This window comes from Heterocephalus glaber, unplaced genomic scaffold (assembly GCF_053883595.1).
Source record: "Heterocephalus glaber isolate CG9 unplaced genomic scaffold, H.glaber_assembly_v1.0 deba00001610, whole genome shotgun sequence".
Lineage (NCBI taxonomy): Eukaryota > Metazoa > Chordata > Mammalia > Rodentia > Bathyergidae > Heterocephalus > Heterocephalus glaber.
In genome coordinates, this window is record NW_028258381.1 from 16262883 (window position 1) to 16279728 (window position 16846).

General features: G+C 38.7%; 1 protein-coding gene across 9 annotated transcripts in view; it reads left to right on the forward strand.

Annotated features, from left to right (window-relative positions):
• Nucleotides 1-16846, forward strand: part of Rabgef1 (RAB guanine nucleotide exchange factor 1) — a 66103-nt gene that overhangs the window by 25416 nt on the left and 23841 nt on the right. For 6 of the 9 annotated variants that reach the window (XM_004839997.3, XM_087195745.1, XM_087195746.1 and 3 more), the window contains 2 exons: nucleotides 258-424; nucleotides 14773-14942. In XM_004839997.3, the coding sequence (XP_004840054.1) occupies nucleotides 258-424; nucleotides 14773-14942 (337 nt within the window). The remainder of the gene's footprint in view (nucleotides 1-257; nucleotides 425-14772; nucleotides 14943-16846) is intronic. The other 3 variants (XM_087195747.1, XM_004839995.4, XM_087195749.1) reach the window with 2 other exon arrangements.

Genomic DNA, 16846 nt, shown 5'->3' on the forward strand with positions numbered 1-16846 from the left:
ACCACTGGACGAAGCTGTTTTACATAACCCTGACATAGGCACATTATCCAGGGGGAAGGTCCCATTTGAAGCCTGTAGAAGCATGTAGATCATCTTTGTGCTGTCAACTTCTATCAGAGACCTCAGATCTCTTTGGCATGTGTAGCCTCTAGTTATAAAATTTTTAGATCCTCCTGAATTAATCAAGTGATAGCCTTTAGATACAAGGAAAACTTGGGTAATATCTAGATCATTTATAAACCTCTCTTGAATTTCAGGCTTCAGCGGGAGGAGGAAGAGGCCTTTGCCAGCAGTCAGAGCAGCCAGGGAGCCCAATCTCTCACATTTTCTAAGTTTGAAGAAAAGAAAACCAACGAGAAGACCCGAAAGGTTACCACAGTGAAGAAATTCTTCAGTGCTTCTTCCAGGGTCGGATCTAAGAAGGGTAATTTTCTACTGCTCTGTTTTTCTTCTTTGGCTGAATGAGATACAGAGTAGATCCACAGTGCACACGATGGGCACAGCTTTCTATTTCTATAAGCTTTTAGGGAACACCAGCCCAGATTTAGAACCAAAATTAAGTTTGGGGGCCAGCCAGTATGTGAGTAATGCTGTCTTTGATTGGAGGACATTGTTTTAGAGAAGCTTGTTTATTCTATAGGGGGAATAAAGACAATTGAAATATCTACTTTATAAAAATCCATTCCTGTCCAGATGACTGTATCTTTGGTGGTTTTATTTTTGCATCCTTATTTATCCTCTTTGTAAAATACCCTCACTGTCTGCAGCTTATAGAAGTGGTTGCTTCTAGCCTTGAAAGTCCTCTTGAGAGGTTTTCTTCTTGAGAGGCAGCAGTGTCTTAACGAAATGTGGGAGAACAGATGAGAAGAGGGTCACTATGGCCCCGGCGGGGGTGGTGGTGGTGAAAGTAACTCACTAGGTATTTTTTTTAGCGTGTGGAATTGTATGTAGATGACCTCACTCCCTGCTTCGTAACATGCTAAACAGCCACAGAAGATAGGCAGTAATGGCATAGTCGTTCTGCCATCTCAGTGGCCGGGTGTGAAGCAAGAGGAGAATGAATCTCTGTGTTAGGGCCCCGTCTCTGAACCTTGAGTTGCTGTGTAGGAGTTACACAGTACACTGAAGACGGTGACAGAGTCTGGGAATCCACACCGATGTCATGAGAGGAGCTGTCTTCTCAGAGCCCCTCTTTCTTGTGGCCCACATCCACCTCAGGGTAACTTGGTCTGCTGAATGAACAATAGTGTTGCCCTTAAGACTCTTCCAGACACAGTGACTATTGCTACTTTCCTTACTTTTATTAAAAGGAAAGGTTGGTTAAAGCAGACACACACTTCTCTCTAAGAAATGCATATGTGGGCCAGGGATTTAGCTCAGTGGTTTTACTGCCTGCTGCACAAGCTCAAGGACCTGAGTTCAATCCCTGGTACCCGCCCAAAAAAGAAATGCATACGTTTAGCTGGTCACAGTGCCACATGCTTGTAGTACCAGCTGCTCGGGTGACTGAAGCAGCAATGTCACTTGGACCCAAGAGTTCAAGGCTAGTCTGGGCAACATAGCAAAACCCTGTCTCATAGACAATAAAAAGAGAAATAATAAAAAAATAATCTTTTTGTTCATGTGATTAATTTGGAGTTATTTTCTGGTTGGCTACCAGTTTTACTGCATTCTCTCTACACAGTGAAAAGGGGAATAGTCAGTACCTGTCAGAGATTAAATAAGAGTGTTTTGGCTCAGGATTTATTTATTAGGAGTTGGTGGAGTGGAGTGGATAAAGGAATAGGCTTTGGCGTCAGTCCCGGGTTTAAGTGCCAGTTTTGCTGTTTGCAAGCTTTGTGACCTTGGTGGGGGGGTAATCTCTCTGAGCCCTGTCTGCACTGAGGGACAGGTAATACCTGCCAGAGGCATGTGACGAGGGCTAAAAGCCAGTGTGTGTAAGAGCTCAGCCCAGCACCTGGCACATAATTTCCAAGAAGTAGCATTTTAAAATGCAGGAGTCTTTCTCTTGGAATAATCTCTGCTGGTAAGAAGCTCAAGGCCATTGATTAAAGCCATCCACACCTGTTTAGCTTAAATTCTGTTTCCTGCTGTGGAAACATCTCATTAGCCTTATAAAAATTTATGCTGTGTAGTGAAATGGTATATATTTATATAGCAGGTGAAAGAGTAAAAAGAACTATAAGCCATTTGCTTTAACTGTTTCATTACACAAATTACACTGTGCAAATCCATAAAGTTTCACTAATTTACCCAAGGTCATATAATGACTTGATGGATCAGAACTTAGGTCTCCTAATTCCTGTTTCAGGTTTTCTCCATTTTACCTCTTTACCTCAAATAAGCATATACCTTAGAAAACTAGCTCATATATATAAATTACTAAATACATATGTATTAAATGAGGTTTCTGTTGCTTAAGTACATAATATAGTATTGTATTTTTCCTGGCTCCCTTAATGGTTTAAAAAAATCATATCCTAAAAGCCTTTGTACAGTGTGGATTTTATTATGGAAAGAAGCTTCATAATCCAGTGCAGAGCCTTTAATTTTCATTGTAAAAACTTGTATTTGGAATACTTTTTACCTTTTTCTTTCTTCTGAAAATACCTTTTTGTCTAAAAAAGAGAAGCTCCCTTGAAGCAAAGAAAGTGCTTGTCTGTTGGAGTGCTTTGATTCTATTGTCCAGGGAGGAGTGTGTGTGTGTGTGTGTGACTAAGGTTTAAACCCAGGACCTTCCTTGTGCATGTTAGGCAGGTGCTCTACTCCTGAGTTACATCCCCAGGCCTTCTTAAATTTTATTTTTTGACAGTGTGTTGCTGAATTACCCAGGTTGGCCTTGAACTTGTGATCCTCCTGCCTCAGTCCCCCAAATAGCTGGGACTGCAGGCGTGTACCAACATGCTCGGCTATCTGGGGAGATGTTTGGGGAGATACTGGCCATGCCTGTGTATCTGGCAGCAGGAAATCATATTTACTTTGTCATACTCCTTCGTTAACTGGCCTTGTCTTGATTGCTAGATTTGTACTTTAGATTTTTACCTCTGTAGTTGTTTTTTTAGGTATAGAAAGCTTCAAGTAGGTAAAAATAGTTCATGTTGGAAAAGAAGATGATGCTCTTGGATTTTTGTTTCACAATTACTTTGGTAACTCTGGCAGGTGAACTTCCCATTTCAGCCTGGTTACTTGTTGGAGCGTTGTGTGTGGGTAAGGCTAGCCTATCTATACTAAGTGCAGCTGTTTTTTGGGGTTTTTTTCTTTTCACTACTGGGGATCAAACCTAGGTCCTTGCACATAGTAATAGTAGGTAAGTGGTCTACCACGGGGCCCCAGCCCCAGCCCCAGCCCTGCTAGGTGTAGTTTTTTTTTGGTACCAGGGATTGAACTCAGGACCTTGCGCTTTCGAGGCAGGCGGCAGAACCACTGAGATAAATCCTCAGCCCTGCTAGATGTCGTTTTAACTCATTAGGTCACAACTAGAAATAAACTTTTTTTGTATTCTGTATTCTTTTTTTAAATTTATTTTTATTTTTTGTTTTGGTACCTGGGATCAAACTCACAACCTTGTGCTTGCAAGGCAGGAGCGATGCCACTAAGCTAAATCTCTGGCCCCTCTGTATTCTTTATTTTGGTTCTTTTTTCTTTTTGGTACTGGGGATCAAATTCCAGACCTTGAACTTTCGAGGCAGGCGGCAGAACCGCTGAGCTAAATCCCCAGCCCTATTTTACTTCTTTATACACGATGCTCTTGCTCTTGATATTTTACTTGTATTAGTAGCACAAAAGAGAGCTCTTAACCTGGACCACCTTGGGTGCAAACAAAATATTAATAACCTTCTAAGGGATTTGATGAATATTTTGAGATCCTGTCATAGCTAGATGCCCCTTCAGAGCAGGTAAATGGAACAGCTTGACTGAAGATTCAGTTATCTTGTAGTGTTTTAGTCACCAAAGTTGGGGGGATGACCTGTATAGGTTATAGAGTAAATCATAATGGGCTGGACCAGTTATATATTCCAAAAATGCCCCTTTCTTTTAGATATTATATAAATGGTGTCACCCAGGGTAGAATCTTCTGTAACCCCCACCCCACCCCAGGCCTTAGCATTGAGCTACATCTCCAGCCCTTTCTTATTTTTTATTATGAGACACGGTCTTGAGAACTTGCCCAGGCTGGCCCTGAACTTGTGATCCCCTGCCTCACTCTCCCACAATGCTGGGATCACAGGTGTCTGCCACCATGCCCACCTTGTGTACCTCTGTTACAAACTTTGCTCCTATGAGAAATAGCTTTTCTTTTTTCAGAATTCAAATACCAATCTTCCTACCTTAGGTTCTAAATGCTATTCTTCACTAATGAACTAGAGGTTCTTAGAGAAATGAGTGATTCTGGTGCTGGAGCAGGAAGCAGCAGCTCCCTCAAGATTTTGGGGAGATGTCAGAGGACCCAAAGTAAGCTTGAAAGGTTTCCTACTGCCAAATCTAGTACAATTTGAGTTATAGAATATAACTGATTGAAGTGACACTGCGCCTGCCTTGCAAGCGCAAGGTCCTGAGTTCAATCCCCAGTACCAAAAACATAAAATAAAGAATATAACTGATTTAATAAATTAATAATGTATGAGTCTGTTCAACTAATAATATAATTCAATAAATGATTAAGACATTCACTGGGCATAGTGGCACACACCTGTAATCCCAACACTCGGGAGCTGAAGCAGGAGGATTATGAGTTTAATGCCAACCTGAGGCATATAGCAAGACCCTATCTCAAGAACTAATCAAACAAACAGAAGACACAGCAATCATCATCACAGTGAGATCTCTTCAGGTGACTGTCATCAGTGGATGCTAACCTAAAATGAGATTAGGGAGTTTCCTGAGGAACAAGTTATGAACATGATCTCACGTTAACTCCTCCTTCATTTGTTAATTACAAATGAAGAAATGATAATTAGAAAATGAGGGCAGATTGGACATCATCATGTGTCTCCAGATACAATACTTCTTTTTTTTTTTTTTCCAGTACCGGGGATCAAACTCAGGACCTTGTGCTTGTGAGGCAGGCGAGGTGCCACTCAGCTAAATCCCCAGCCCCAGATACAATACTTCAAGAAGAGCACACCATCACTTCTGAAATAGTTAAGCTAAAATCTATAACCTGATGATAGCCATGAGGTACCAGCAGACAAACCCATGTTGAAGGACATTCAATAAAATAATTGTCCTGTAATCTTAAAAAATTTATATCATGAAAAACAAAGGAAGGCTGGGGGACGTTTCCAGGTTAAAGATGACCTAAAGACATATGAACCAAATGCACTGTGTGTCTCTGAATTAGATCCTGTATCAGAAAGGGAAAAAAACTAAAAACCTTTTTTTTGAACAATTGATAGAATTGGAACATGGATTTAAATTAAGTAAAAGTATTATCAATGTAAAATTTCCTGAATTTCATAACTGTACTGTATAATTATGTAAAAGAGTAATCCTTATTATTAGGGAATAATTGTGTCAAGTGATAAAGATCATGGTATATACAAATCTAGTGTGAAAAGTTTTGAAAAAAACTATACATAAGACATTTAGCATGATGTTAAAATTCTGTGAATCTGTGTTAAGGGTATTCAGAAACTGTGACAGTCTTGCAGCTTTTCTGTAAATCTCAGGTTTCTTCAAAATAAAATTTTAAAAATCAAAACTAGTCTTCCAGCATTCAATGCCATTCCAAGACCTGAATTTCAGATGTTAATTAAATAGAAGCTTGGTGTTAATTACATCATGCAAAGAATCACTAATGAACTGCTACTTTAATCGTGAGGCCCTTTGGCACTTGGATGAAACTAAGGCAGCTTATGATTCCCAAGGCTAAATTTGGAACCCCTTTTATACTTGTGCCTGCCTCTACAATTATTTCTCCAGTTGACTCTGGTTGCATTTTCTTTTCTTCTCTGAACATTGTTTATCTTTGCGTAGAAGGTTTATCTTGTAAGTCACCTTTTATAATGCGTCAAGTGGAAGACACAGTCCCTCCCTGGGATGTAGGGTATTGTTCCAGCACCCTCATGTACCAAAGTCTGCAGATGCACAGGTGCCTGGTATCAAGTGGCTGAGTATTTGCATTTGACCTAGACAACCTTCCCACATACTTAATTATCTGTAGATGACTTAGAGTACCTAATGCAATGTAAATACTGTATAAATAGCTGTTAGCCTGCATTGTGTTAAGGAGTCATGACAAGAGTCCGCATGTGTCCAGTTCATCTCAGTCTGAGGATACAGGAGCTATGCCTATGGATGGCCAGCTGCATTTAGACATGATAGCTTTCTGACCTTCATTGCCTAGAACTAAGGGAAGTCTTATGGGTTTTTTTTCCCGACACCAAATATGTGGTAATCTTTTATTCTCTGACACCAACGGGGTATTCAGCGATTCAGTCCTACTCTGACACTACCCAGAGTTAGCAGAGACCTCAGGTTTAATCTCTCTGTCTTACAAGAAGGTGCCAGGGCCAAGGATGTAGCTCAGTGATTCTGCCGCCTGCCTTGCAAGCACAAGGTCCCGAGTTCGATCCCTGCTACCAAAAAAAAAAGAAGGTGCCCATTGTCACCAGGGTCCATGGCACTTGTACTTCTACCCCACCAGTTATAAGGCAAGCCCTCATCTCAAATTTGATCATTTGCTGTAGCAAACTCAGGAACGGAACTCAGGAAAACACTTCACTGATGTGTTTACCAGTGTGTGTTATGAAGGACACGACCTAGCAACAGACAAATGAGGAGAATGTGTGCTCTCTGGGCATGCTGCCTCCCAGCACCCCAGTGTATTCACCAGCTTGGAAGCTGTCTGAAGTTTGTTGTTTAGGCCTTTTATGGATGTTTCATTACATAAGCGTGGTGATTAATTCATTGGCCATTGGTGATTTAAAATCTCCAGCTCCTCTTCCCTCCCCAGAGTTTGGGGGGTGGGGCTGAACATGCCCACCTTCTAATCACAGGGCTGGTTCCTCTGGTGACCACTCCTCCTCTGGAAGCTGTCAGGGCCCCAGGGTGGTAAGAGGCTCTTTATGAGCAACAGAAGATGCTCCCATCACTCAGGAAATCCCAAGATTTTAGGAGCTCCATGCCAAGAACCTGGGGCAAAGATGAAGTATATATTTCCAGCTGGGGATTTAGCTCAGTGGTTTCGCCGCCTGCTGCGCAAGCACAAGGACCCGAGTTGGATCCCTAGTACCAAAAAAAAAGTATATATTTCCAAAACTACAAACTATCTCCCTCTCAACTGCATCATATAACAATAGAACTGTAATAATTCTAGTGATCTCTTCTTTTATGTTAAGATAATCTGAGAAACATCTAGAGGTTTTGATACATTTAAAAAATTAAAGCCAGGGATTTATTTAGCTCAGTGGTTCCACCGCCTGCCTCGTAAGCCAAACTCCTGAGTTCAATCCCTGGTGCTAAAAAAATATATATCAAAATAAAAAATAAAAAATTAAGATATAAAATGTTTTTATTAGGCTGGAAATGGTATTGTCTTGACTCTTAATTATTCCTCAAACTTATTGTTGAAGGTTTTGCTTTCACAGATTTACTTAGAATATCAATTGATTTAATATATAATCTGCCTTTCAGGTACCCTTTTATAGTAGACACTCAGTTGATACTCATTGGTTGATTTTGATTGATTGATTGATGGATGGATGGATTGACTGATTGAGATGGAGTCTTCATATGTCGCCTTTGCTAGCCTTAAATTCCTGGGTTCAAGCAGTCCTCCTCCCTCAGCCTCCTGAGTATCCAAGTATAGGCACAAACGACCTTGCCTAGCTCGTTGGTTGTTTTAACTAGGAATAAACAGATGTTATGGTAATAAGATGTTATGGTATTGTTATGAAGAACTTAGGCTTGGGCAACAGGCAAGCCTGCATTCAAATCCCATCTCGTATTAGCCCGTGACTTTGAGCACTTAGTGATTTAATCTCTCTAATCTCAGTTTATTCACATATAAAATAAAACCATCTAGCTAACAACATTGTTAAGGATTAATGAGGACGACTTAACAAAGCACAGGATCTATAGGACATATAGGAAATCCTTGAGTGACAACAGCACATATTATTTTCATTATAATTTAAGATAAATGTTCTGCTAGGAGATTTTAAAATTGTTTAGATTGGGGAATGGAATGGAAGGCTTGGTAATCATGGCTGACTGGATATACTTGAAATACATACTTTGTTTCTGTGTTAAAAAGCTGTGATGATTTTAAGTTGAAGAACAAGCAGTTGCCATTTGGGCCCTAGCCAGAGCTGTAACTGCAATGTAGGCAAGGTGGTTCTTTTCCATCTTCCTTCTTCACTTCCTTCATCTTACACGCTAATAGCTACTTTCTGTTAAGACACCCCGTTCCTGAGCACCAGATACACAACTGTGTCTCTGTCACTTCCTACTTGTTAGCCAAACATCTGTTCTCTTACCAGGGGCTGATTTTGAGGAAGCTGGGGAGAAACAACCAACTATCAATTTTAGTAATTTATACTAATTTATGGCTAGCTAATATAATAATCTTCATTTACATTTTAAAAAGTTTCTTTTTAAACATGGTTATTTATACTTTGTTTTTTGGTGGTTTTTTTGGTACCGGGGATCGAACTCGGGTCCTTATGTTTGCGTAGCAGGCAGCGAAACCACTGAGCTAAATCTCCGGCCCTATACTTTGGTTTTTTGAGATGGGGTCTCGCTTTGTAGTGCAGGCTGGCCTTGAACTCACTGTGTAGCCCAGGCTGGTGTCGAACTCATAGCAATCCTCCTGCCTCAACCTCTTGAGTGCTGGGATTACAGGCATACACCACCATGCCAAGCAAGAATTTTTTAGTCACCATTCCAATTATTTAAGTACAGGATGACCAAAAATTGCACATTTTTTCTTTAATTTTTATAAGGTAATGTAACAGGAAATATGAGAATAACAATTTTACCAAATTTATTCAGTACAAAAATCAACTGGTTGAAATGACACCTGCCCAAGCAACACTCAGGATAATTAATACATAAACAAACGTGCTGCCCAAGTGACTCTCAGGGTAAACTCTTAAGTGGTTTTAAAAAAAAGTATTTGTGGGAGGGGAGTGTGCACAAGCAAAATACAGTGGACCCTCAAGTTACAACCAGCCTGACATATGAACAACTTGGGTTAATTAGGTTAATGGAAGATTGATCTGCCTCTTGTTATCTATAGTGTGTACCCAGATAAACATCCAGATATCAGCTTTATTGACTTCAACCAACTTAAGTTACAACCAGCCCTTGGAACCAGTTGAGTCCATAAGACCAGGGTCCACTGTAATAAAGAAGTAGTCAGGGTTTTCTACCTTTGGCAAGTTGGCAAGGGATTGGTGTCCTTTGAAGACCTGACCGTCTTCTCTTCGCCAGGGGGAGACAATTGTTGTATAGGTGAGCTCAGATTTTGGAGTGATGCATGTAAACCTGGGTTCAAATCCTACCTTTTACCCCGTAAATAACTATGATATCATTCAAGTTTCTGAACTTCATGAAAGTATTATACTGGGTGGGCTTGTAAGGACTGGACAAAATAATATTGCAAAAGTACTCAGTACATAGTATGCATTTCCTGTATGTAAGTTATTACCATTATTTTGTTATATGGAATGTGCATTTGTTTTTTGGGGTATTCTGTAAACTTCAGTCAGGCTGGTTGATAGCATTGTTCAAGTATCCTGCTCTTACTGATTTTTTAAATCTTTTGTTTTATCAGTTACTAAGAGAAGTACTGAAATCTTTTTTTGTTCTTTTTGGGAATGGGGAATTCAAGGCCTTTGCACCTAGCTACATCCACCGCCCTTTGAACGAAAAAAAACTTTTTAAAATTTTGAGACGATCCCACTAAGTCATTAAATTGCCGGGGCTGGCCTTGAACTTGCAGTTCTCCTTCCTTACCCTTCCAGAGTGTTGGGGTTGCAGGTGTGCACCACCACACCCAGCATTGCCTTCTTTTTGATTATTTTTTATGAACACATCTTTATCTCCACTGTTGGTTTTTTAGATGTACCTCTTTGTTTTATTTTTGTTATTCTGATGTTTACAAAATACACCTTTAACTGATCTACCTTCAAATAACATGCTACTTATATATAACAGCCTTACAACAGTATCCTTAATGTTTTCCTCTCATGCTTTGTGTTGTCCTGTATTTTAATTCTGTATGTGATATAAATCCCACATTCCATTATTTTAGCTTTAAGCAGTTAATTATCTGTCAAAAATTTTAAATAAGAAAACCTTTCATATTTGTCCATCATTTGTTATTGCTGACAAGTTTACATAAGGTATCATTTTCCTTGCTTCAAGGACTCCCTTTAACTTGGTTGCAGTGTTGATCTGCTGGTGTGGTCTCACAACTTCGAAAGAGTCTTTATTTTGTGTGTTTGTTTGTTTTTATGATGCTGGGAATGGAACCCAAGGTCTTGTGTATGCTAGGTGAGCACTCCACCGCTAAACTACATCCCAGCTTCCAATTTGATACCTTTTAAGCTTTGTTGGACTGAGTTCTAGACTGCCTTTGGTCTAGGGCTAACATGACCCAGCTACAATATTCTGAGAACTTACTCAGTGTCCCTTTTTTTTGGTAAGACAGGCTCTCTCTCTGTAGTTCAGGCTGCCCTTGAACCTGCACTCCTCCTGCCTCAGCCTCTTAAGTACTGGGATAATGGCTATACACCACCATTCCAGTTCAATGTCTTACACTAGAAGGTCTTTCCCCTCCAACTGGTGAAAAAATGAACTGTTTCCAACCTTGTGTGAGGACTTGGGGTTGTTGTGCATGTATGGCTTTACCTAGTCTTGGATAATTATTTCCCTAATCTTAGTTTTTTTTCACATGCTTGTGCAGCTTCCAGCTAAAGGCTACAAGAACTCCCCTGCAGATGTCTGGAGCTTTTTCTCTGCAGCTCCATTACCTTTACTATTTTGCCATGTAAGTTCCAGCCACATTGCCCTTCCTGAACTCAATGTGTTCTCACTAACTGAGCATGTTGGCTGGGCTCCATTTGAGTTGCCTTTCTCTGCCACAGCCAGTGATGTAGGCAGTGAAATGGGGTGCTCACAGGACTTGCCATGTTTGCTTCCCTTTTCACAGGGGCTAATCTGCTGTCTGCCTTTTGCCCAAAGTCCAAAAACCATTATTTTATCCATTTTGTCAGACTTTCTAATTGTTAAAGTAATAGGGTAAACCTGATCCCTGGTATTCCGTCGTAGATGGAATTTAAGATAGAATGAGGGCTGGGGATTTAGCTCAGTGGTTCTGCCGCCTGCCTCTCAAACACAAGGTCCTCAGTTTGGTCCCAGGTACCCAAAAAAAAAAAAAAAAATTGAATGAAGTTTTAAACTCTGAATATTAAAAAGACTTTTCTCTAATCACACAAATGTCAACATAGTCTTTGGTTTTGCATTTTGATAAAAAATGGTGCAGAAAAAATGCTGCTATTCTTGTCTCGAGTTAGATTGTACCTGATTTATTTATATGCTTAAAAAAATAGGTCATACATCTAAATGTCTAGAAAATAAAAGATGTATAGTCAAAAGTTGTAATCAATTTGAAAAACAAATTTTGTGGTTTGTTTTGTTAGCTGTGCTAGGGATTAAACTCAGAATTCTTTGTCCTTTACCCATCTAATTCCTAAGTACTACCAGCATTTCCCCACATTCAGATATTAATTTCTTAGGTATCTTTCTGTGCATTTGTTCTCCTTGACCATCACATATATTCTTTTTTTTTTTTGGACTGGGGATTGAACTCAGAACCTTGTGCTTGCGAAGCAGGCAGCGGAACCACTGAGCTAAATCCCTGGCCATCACATATATTCTTATCCCAGTCCTATTTTACATAAAGGATAGCACCCACACATACCATGCTTTTTTTAAAAAAGCAATGTATTAAAGAGCTCTTTCCATATCAGCTCACAAAAAGCATACTTTTGGGGGTGCTTTGGTCAAACTGGGGGTTGAACCCAGGCTCTTGCACATGGCAAGCTTTCCACCCCTGAGCTGCATCCCCGGCCCCAACACATACTTTTTAAATTTTGAAGGTGCTGAGTATTCCATATCATGGATTAAATCATAATTTGTTTGGTCCCTATATAATCAGTTGTTCCCAGCTTTTGCTGTTACAGGTAGTGCTAAAATGAGTAGCCATGAACATATTTCATTTTGTACATGTGAAATTGTATCAGTAGAAGACTTCTGAGAAATAGAAAATATTGGGCCGCAGGATATATTTACTTTTAATTTTGACTATTATTGTTAAATTGCCTTCCTTTGAAGTTGTAGCATGTCACATTGCATCTGCATAGTATGAGAATGTCTATTTCCTGTATTCTCAAGATTACACTCACGTTTTTGTGTGTTAATTTTTAAAATAGCTTCTTGCTGGCATGTAGCTCAATATAGAGCACTTATCTAGCATGTATGAATGAGGCCCTGGGTTCCATCTCCACCTCTACAAAAAACAAAGTTGTTTAAAATGGCAGGTATAGTAGTTTTAGTTTGCATTTTTGTTATCAGTGAGATTGTGTATCTTTGCTATGTTAAGATCTGTCTGTGTTTCCTTTCTCTGTACTCTTGGTATTCTTTACCCATTTTCATATTGCAGTGTTGGATATATTTTCTGTCTTTACTTGTAGAAGCCCTTAGGGAGAATAATTCTTTGTCTTTGATGCTGTTTGAAAATATTTTTTCCATTTTGTTGTCTGACTTTTGACATGTTTTTTCCCATACATACGTAATGTTTCTAGTTTTTGAATTACATTTAAGAACTAGTGGGAGGGGCAGGGGAAAGGAAAGAAGGGAAAGGAAAAAATGATGAGAAATGGAAAAAATGGAAATAAAGTCTTTGTAAATAGGGAAGGGTGGAGGGCATGAAGGGAGGGCTAGGAATGGGGAAAAAATAAGAACCAAGATGCATTATGTAAAGGTACAATTCCCAATGAGAAATGTAATTGTGTTGTATACCTACAATGTACCAATAAAAGAATTTAATTTAAAAAAAACAAATAAACTTGAAATAAATCAAATTAATATATAAAAAAAGAACTATTTGATAATTTAAAAGACAGCCAAATTGCAACCAAGATTTTAAGGAAGATACCCAAGCCGGGTGTGGTGGTGCATGCCTATAGTTCCAGCACTTGGGAGGCTGAGGAAGGAGAATCGCAAGTTCAAGGCCAGTGTAGACTACATAGTGAGTTCAAGGCCAGCCTGAACAACAGCAAGACCCTATCTCAAAAAAGGGGCCGGAGGGCAGGGGATTTAGCTCAGTGGTGCTGCACCTGTCTGGCAAGCTCAGGGTCCTGAGTTTGATCCTCAGTACCGAAAAGAAAAGAAAACAAAGGCCAAATACTGGATTCAGAGAGAGAACTATAAAATATAATTTTGTTGTGCTAACTACGTAATATTCATAACATAAGGGGATGAGATGCTTTTGCTTTAATTTGAACATAAGCCAAGTATATCCCACATGAATTTAATATTTAGCCATGTAATGATAAGTGAGAGGTGGACTTGTTTGCGATGGTATGGCTAGTTGTATATTCTTTTAGATAATTAATATGTATTTGTCTCACTTAAATATACCACTGTAATAGGAATATCATTTTTATTACCTTAAAATTTGATTGCAACCTTATCATTAAAATGTATCTCAAGTAAAATCAAGAGTTTAAGTTACAAGTTCAAAAAATGAGATGAATAATTATGCTAAAAAAGTAATGGGTTGATTTTAGTATCTTTCAAAGATACTTTCTTTTTAATTATCTTTTCTGTCTGTAAAAAGAAATTGTGGATATGAGATCCTTTAATTCCTTAAAAATATTAAATTGGAGAGCACTGTGACTACCCACTTACTTACCTTGTTCTGTTTGTTTGGATTTTTGTTTGCTTGGTTTTTTGGCACTGGGGATCAAACTCAGGACCTCGCTCTTCCCAGACAGGTGCTGTGCTGCTGAGCTAACTCCCAGCCTACTTACCTTGTTCTGTAAAGGCCCCATTTTCCTTTTGGTGTATTTATTTGAAGAGGGAGAAAAATTGTGTGCCCAGATGATTGGAGAATATGCTCTTTGCTTCCCTCACTCCTCTGGTGTGTGTTCTCTCCTGTTCTGTGCTACTTTGGATACATTTTTTCACCTTGAACAGTGTGTCTTGCAAACTAAATGGTGGGTAAATAATTGTGTCTCCACACAGACAAATTGGCCTTTTCCCTTTGGGTAAGTAGGATGGGATTTGGAACAGTTGTCTAACATTTTACGTGTCCTCTAATATTTTGGTGCTTCTACTGATTGTTATTTTACTTTTTGACTAGCTTTATAAACTCAGGCTGTTCGATCCCTGGTACCAAAAAAAAAAAAAAACTTAAACTCAGTCAATCTTTGAGAAAGTTGTTCAAGCTAGTGTGGCATTTCACTATTAATGATTAAATCTATATATAGATCAAAGCATGATGTATTTTTTCTAGGAAAATACTATTGCAGCAACTTTTATTTGAATATCTTAGATTGTGAAGTTTTGTCTGCTTGTACTTCCTACTCATGAAATAAATTTTTACTTTGAGGAAAGCTGTCCAAACATTTAAACTTAAAGTGATTTAAATTGCAGTTTAACTTTACTAAAACATAATTTAAATAATCTTAAATTAGATACTTAGTGATTCCTTGCATAGATCTTCTCTGTTATGAAACTTACTATGTTTAATTTTCCCAGCAGAAATTCAGGAAGCAAAAGCTCCTAGTCCTTCCATTAACCGGCAAACCAGCATTGAAACGGATAGAGTGTCTAAGGAGTTCATAGAATTTCTCAAGACCTTCCACAAGACAGGCCAAGAAATCTATAAACAGACCAAGATGTTTTTGGAAACAATGCATTACAAAAGGGTAGGTTGAGAATAACCACTTATAGTTTTGGTTTTAGGAAAGGTCTTAGAAATAATGTAATATGATCCTGTCAGTTTACACCTGAGAAAATTGAGACTCTGAGATGTTATTTACCTAAGAAAAGCCTTTGAATCAAGTGAAAACCTGACTCTTAAGCTAGTACTTTTCCATTGCAGTTCAGTGGTGCTTAGGTCATTTTTGTGTGGAAATTCTGACTTTGAAACCATTTGAATTATCTACTTGAAAAACAGGCCCTCCTAACTTGTTGCCTCATAACTTGCATAAACTGCCATTGTAGACCTTTAACTGTGTGTAACAACTCTTAGGCCAGTAGCAGTACTTTCAGGGATTTTTGTTGTTACTTGTTTTGGTTTTTAAATTAGGATTTAAAATTTTTCTCTCCTTGTTTGGTTAGAGAAAGGCAGAATTTAGATATTGAAAAGATCCTTAGCAACTATCTGGTTTCGGTCCTTTTATTTTATAGATGAGGAAATTGAAAGCCAGAGACGAAGGGACCTGTCCAAGGTTACAAGGTGGATTTTGGCCAGTGTCAGATATAGAACTGTGACTCCCACACCTGTGTCTTTAACTTGGAATTTCTAACCCATGACTCAGTTACAGTAATTCCTAAGGCTCCCTGCAAAAGAGCTCTTTTTGTAAATAGGAATCAATTCTGTTTTAATTCAGTGTAGCCACTAAACTCAAGAGTTAGCTGTAAACTTCTCTTTGTGAAGTAAAGAAGTCTTGCAGAGAAAGGAAAAGGAATGAGGAAAGCAGCAAGATGATTAACTCTTAGTTCTCTTCTAGCTTTGGTGAGATGTCACCAGGCTAATGGGCAGTGGACTTCGGTCAAGATATTTTTAAATATCAAATTCAGTTTGTAAAGGAGAACAGCTTTCTTGCTCTTTAGGAAAATAGTGACGCTGTAGCAGCCTTCTTTTCCTTTAGGTATCTGAGCAAGTAGTGACACTTAGTTAAAGCAAGCAAACTGGCATTGATTTGAGTGTGTGTTAGAAGCAATAATAGGCCTTCTCAATGTGGGAGAATTCAGAATTCATGTGATACACAATTTTTGTTTTGGTTTTGGTTTTTGTTCTTTTGAGATGGGGGTCTCACTGTGTAGTCCAGGCTGGCCTTGAGATCCTCTTCCCTCAGCCTTAGGTGCTGGGATGCCAGGCCTGTGCCTGGCTTACAACATTTTTTTTTAATGTTTTTATTTCCTCTATTATTAATTTTTGTAACCTTAAACAACATACTTAAACACGCATTTCTTGTTCCAGCAAGTTTTATCACTATCCCCTGACCTTGTAATTTGATTTGAGTGCTCTTACCCTTCCCTTCACCTTTTCTTTCCCTCCTCTGCCTTTCATATTCTGATAGCTGTGCCTTTACAGTTTAGCATTATAATTGAATACATTGACTTTATATTCTATATGATTAAAACTTCAGTGTTTTCTCCTATATATTGAATTTAAAAGTTAAAAGCTAATGAAAAGAATATTTATATTATTGTTACTTTATAAGCATTATTCATCACATATCTTAGTAATATGCTTAGATATTTATCTTAAGATCCAGGGTTATGTTTCTAGAAAAATACAACTTTTGGGCCGGGGATTTAGCTTAGTGGCACCGCATCTACCTTGCAAGCACAAGGTCCTGAGTTCAATCTCCATACCAGGGGAAAGAAAAAAACATAACTTTCATTTTTTATCGTAAGTTGTGTAGTTGATTCTTGACCATCATGCAAAGTTTACAGGCTATCTGTACTACCTTAGCATTTATACTATAGTGCATATAGCATATATGCTGTGTAATACTATATTTTAGAAACCTGTGCAACTTGATTTGCTTTTCTTTTGTTCAGAAACATAATGGTCCCTTGGTCTGTAAGAATTTCATTG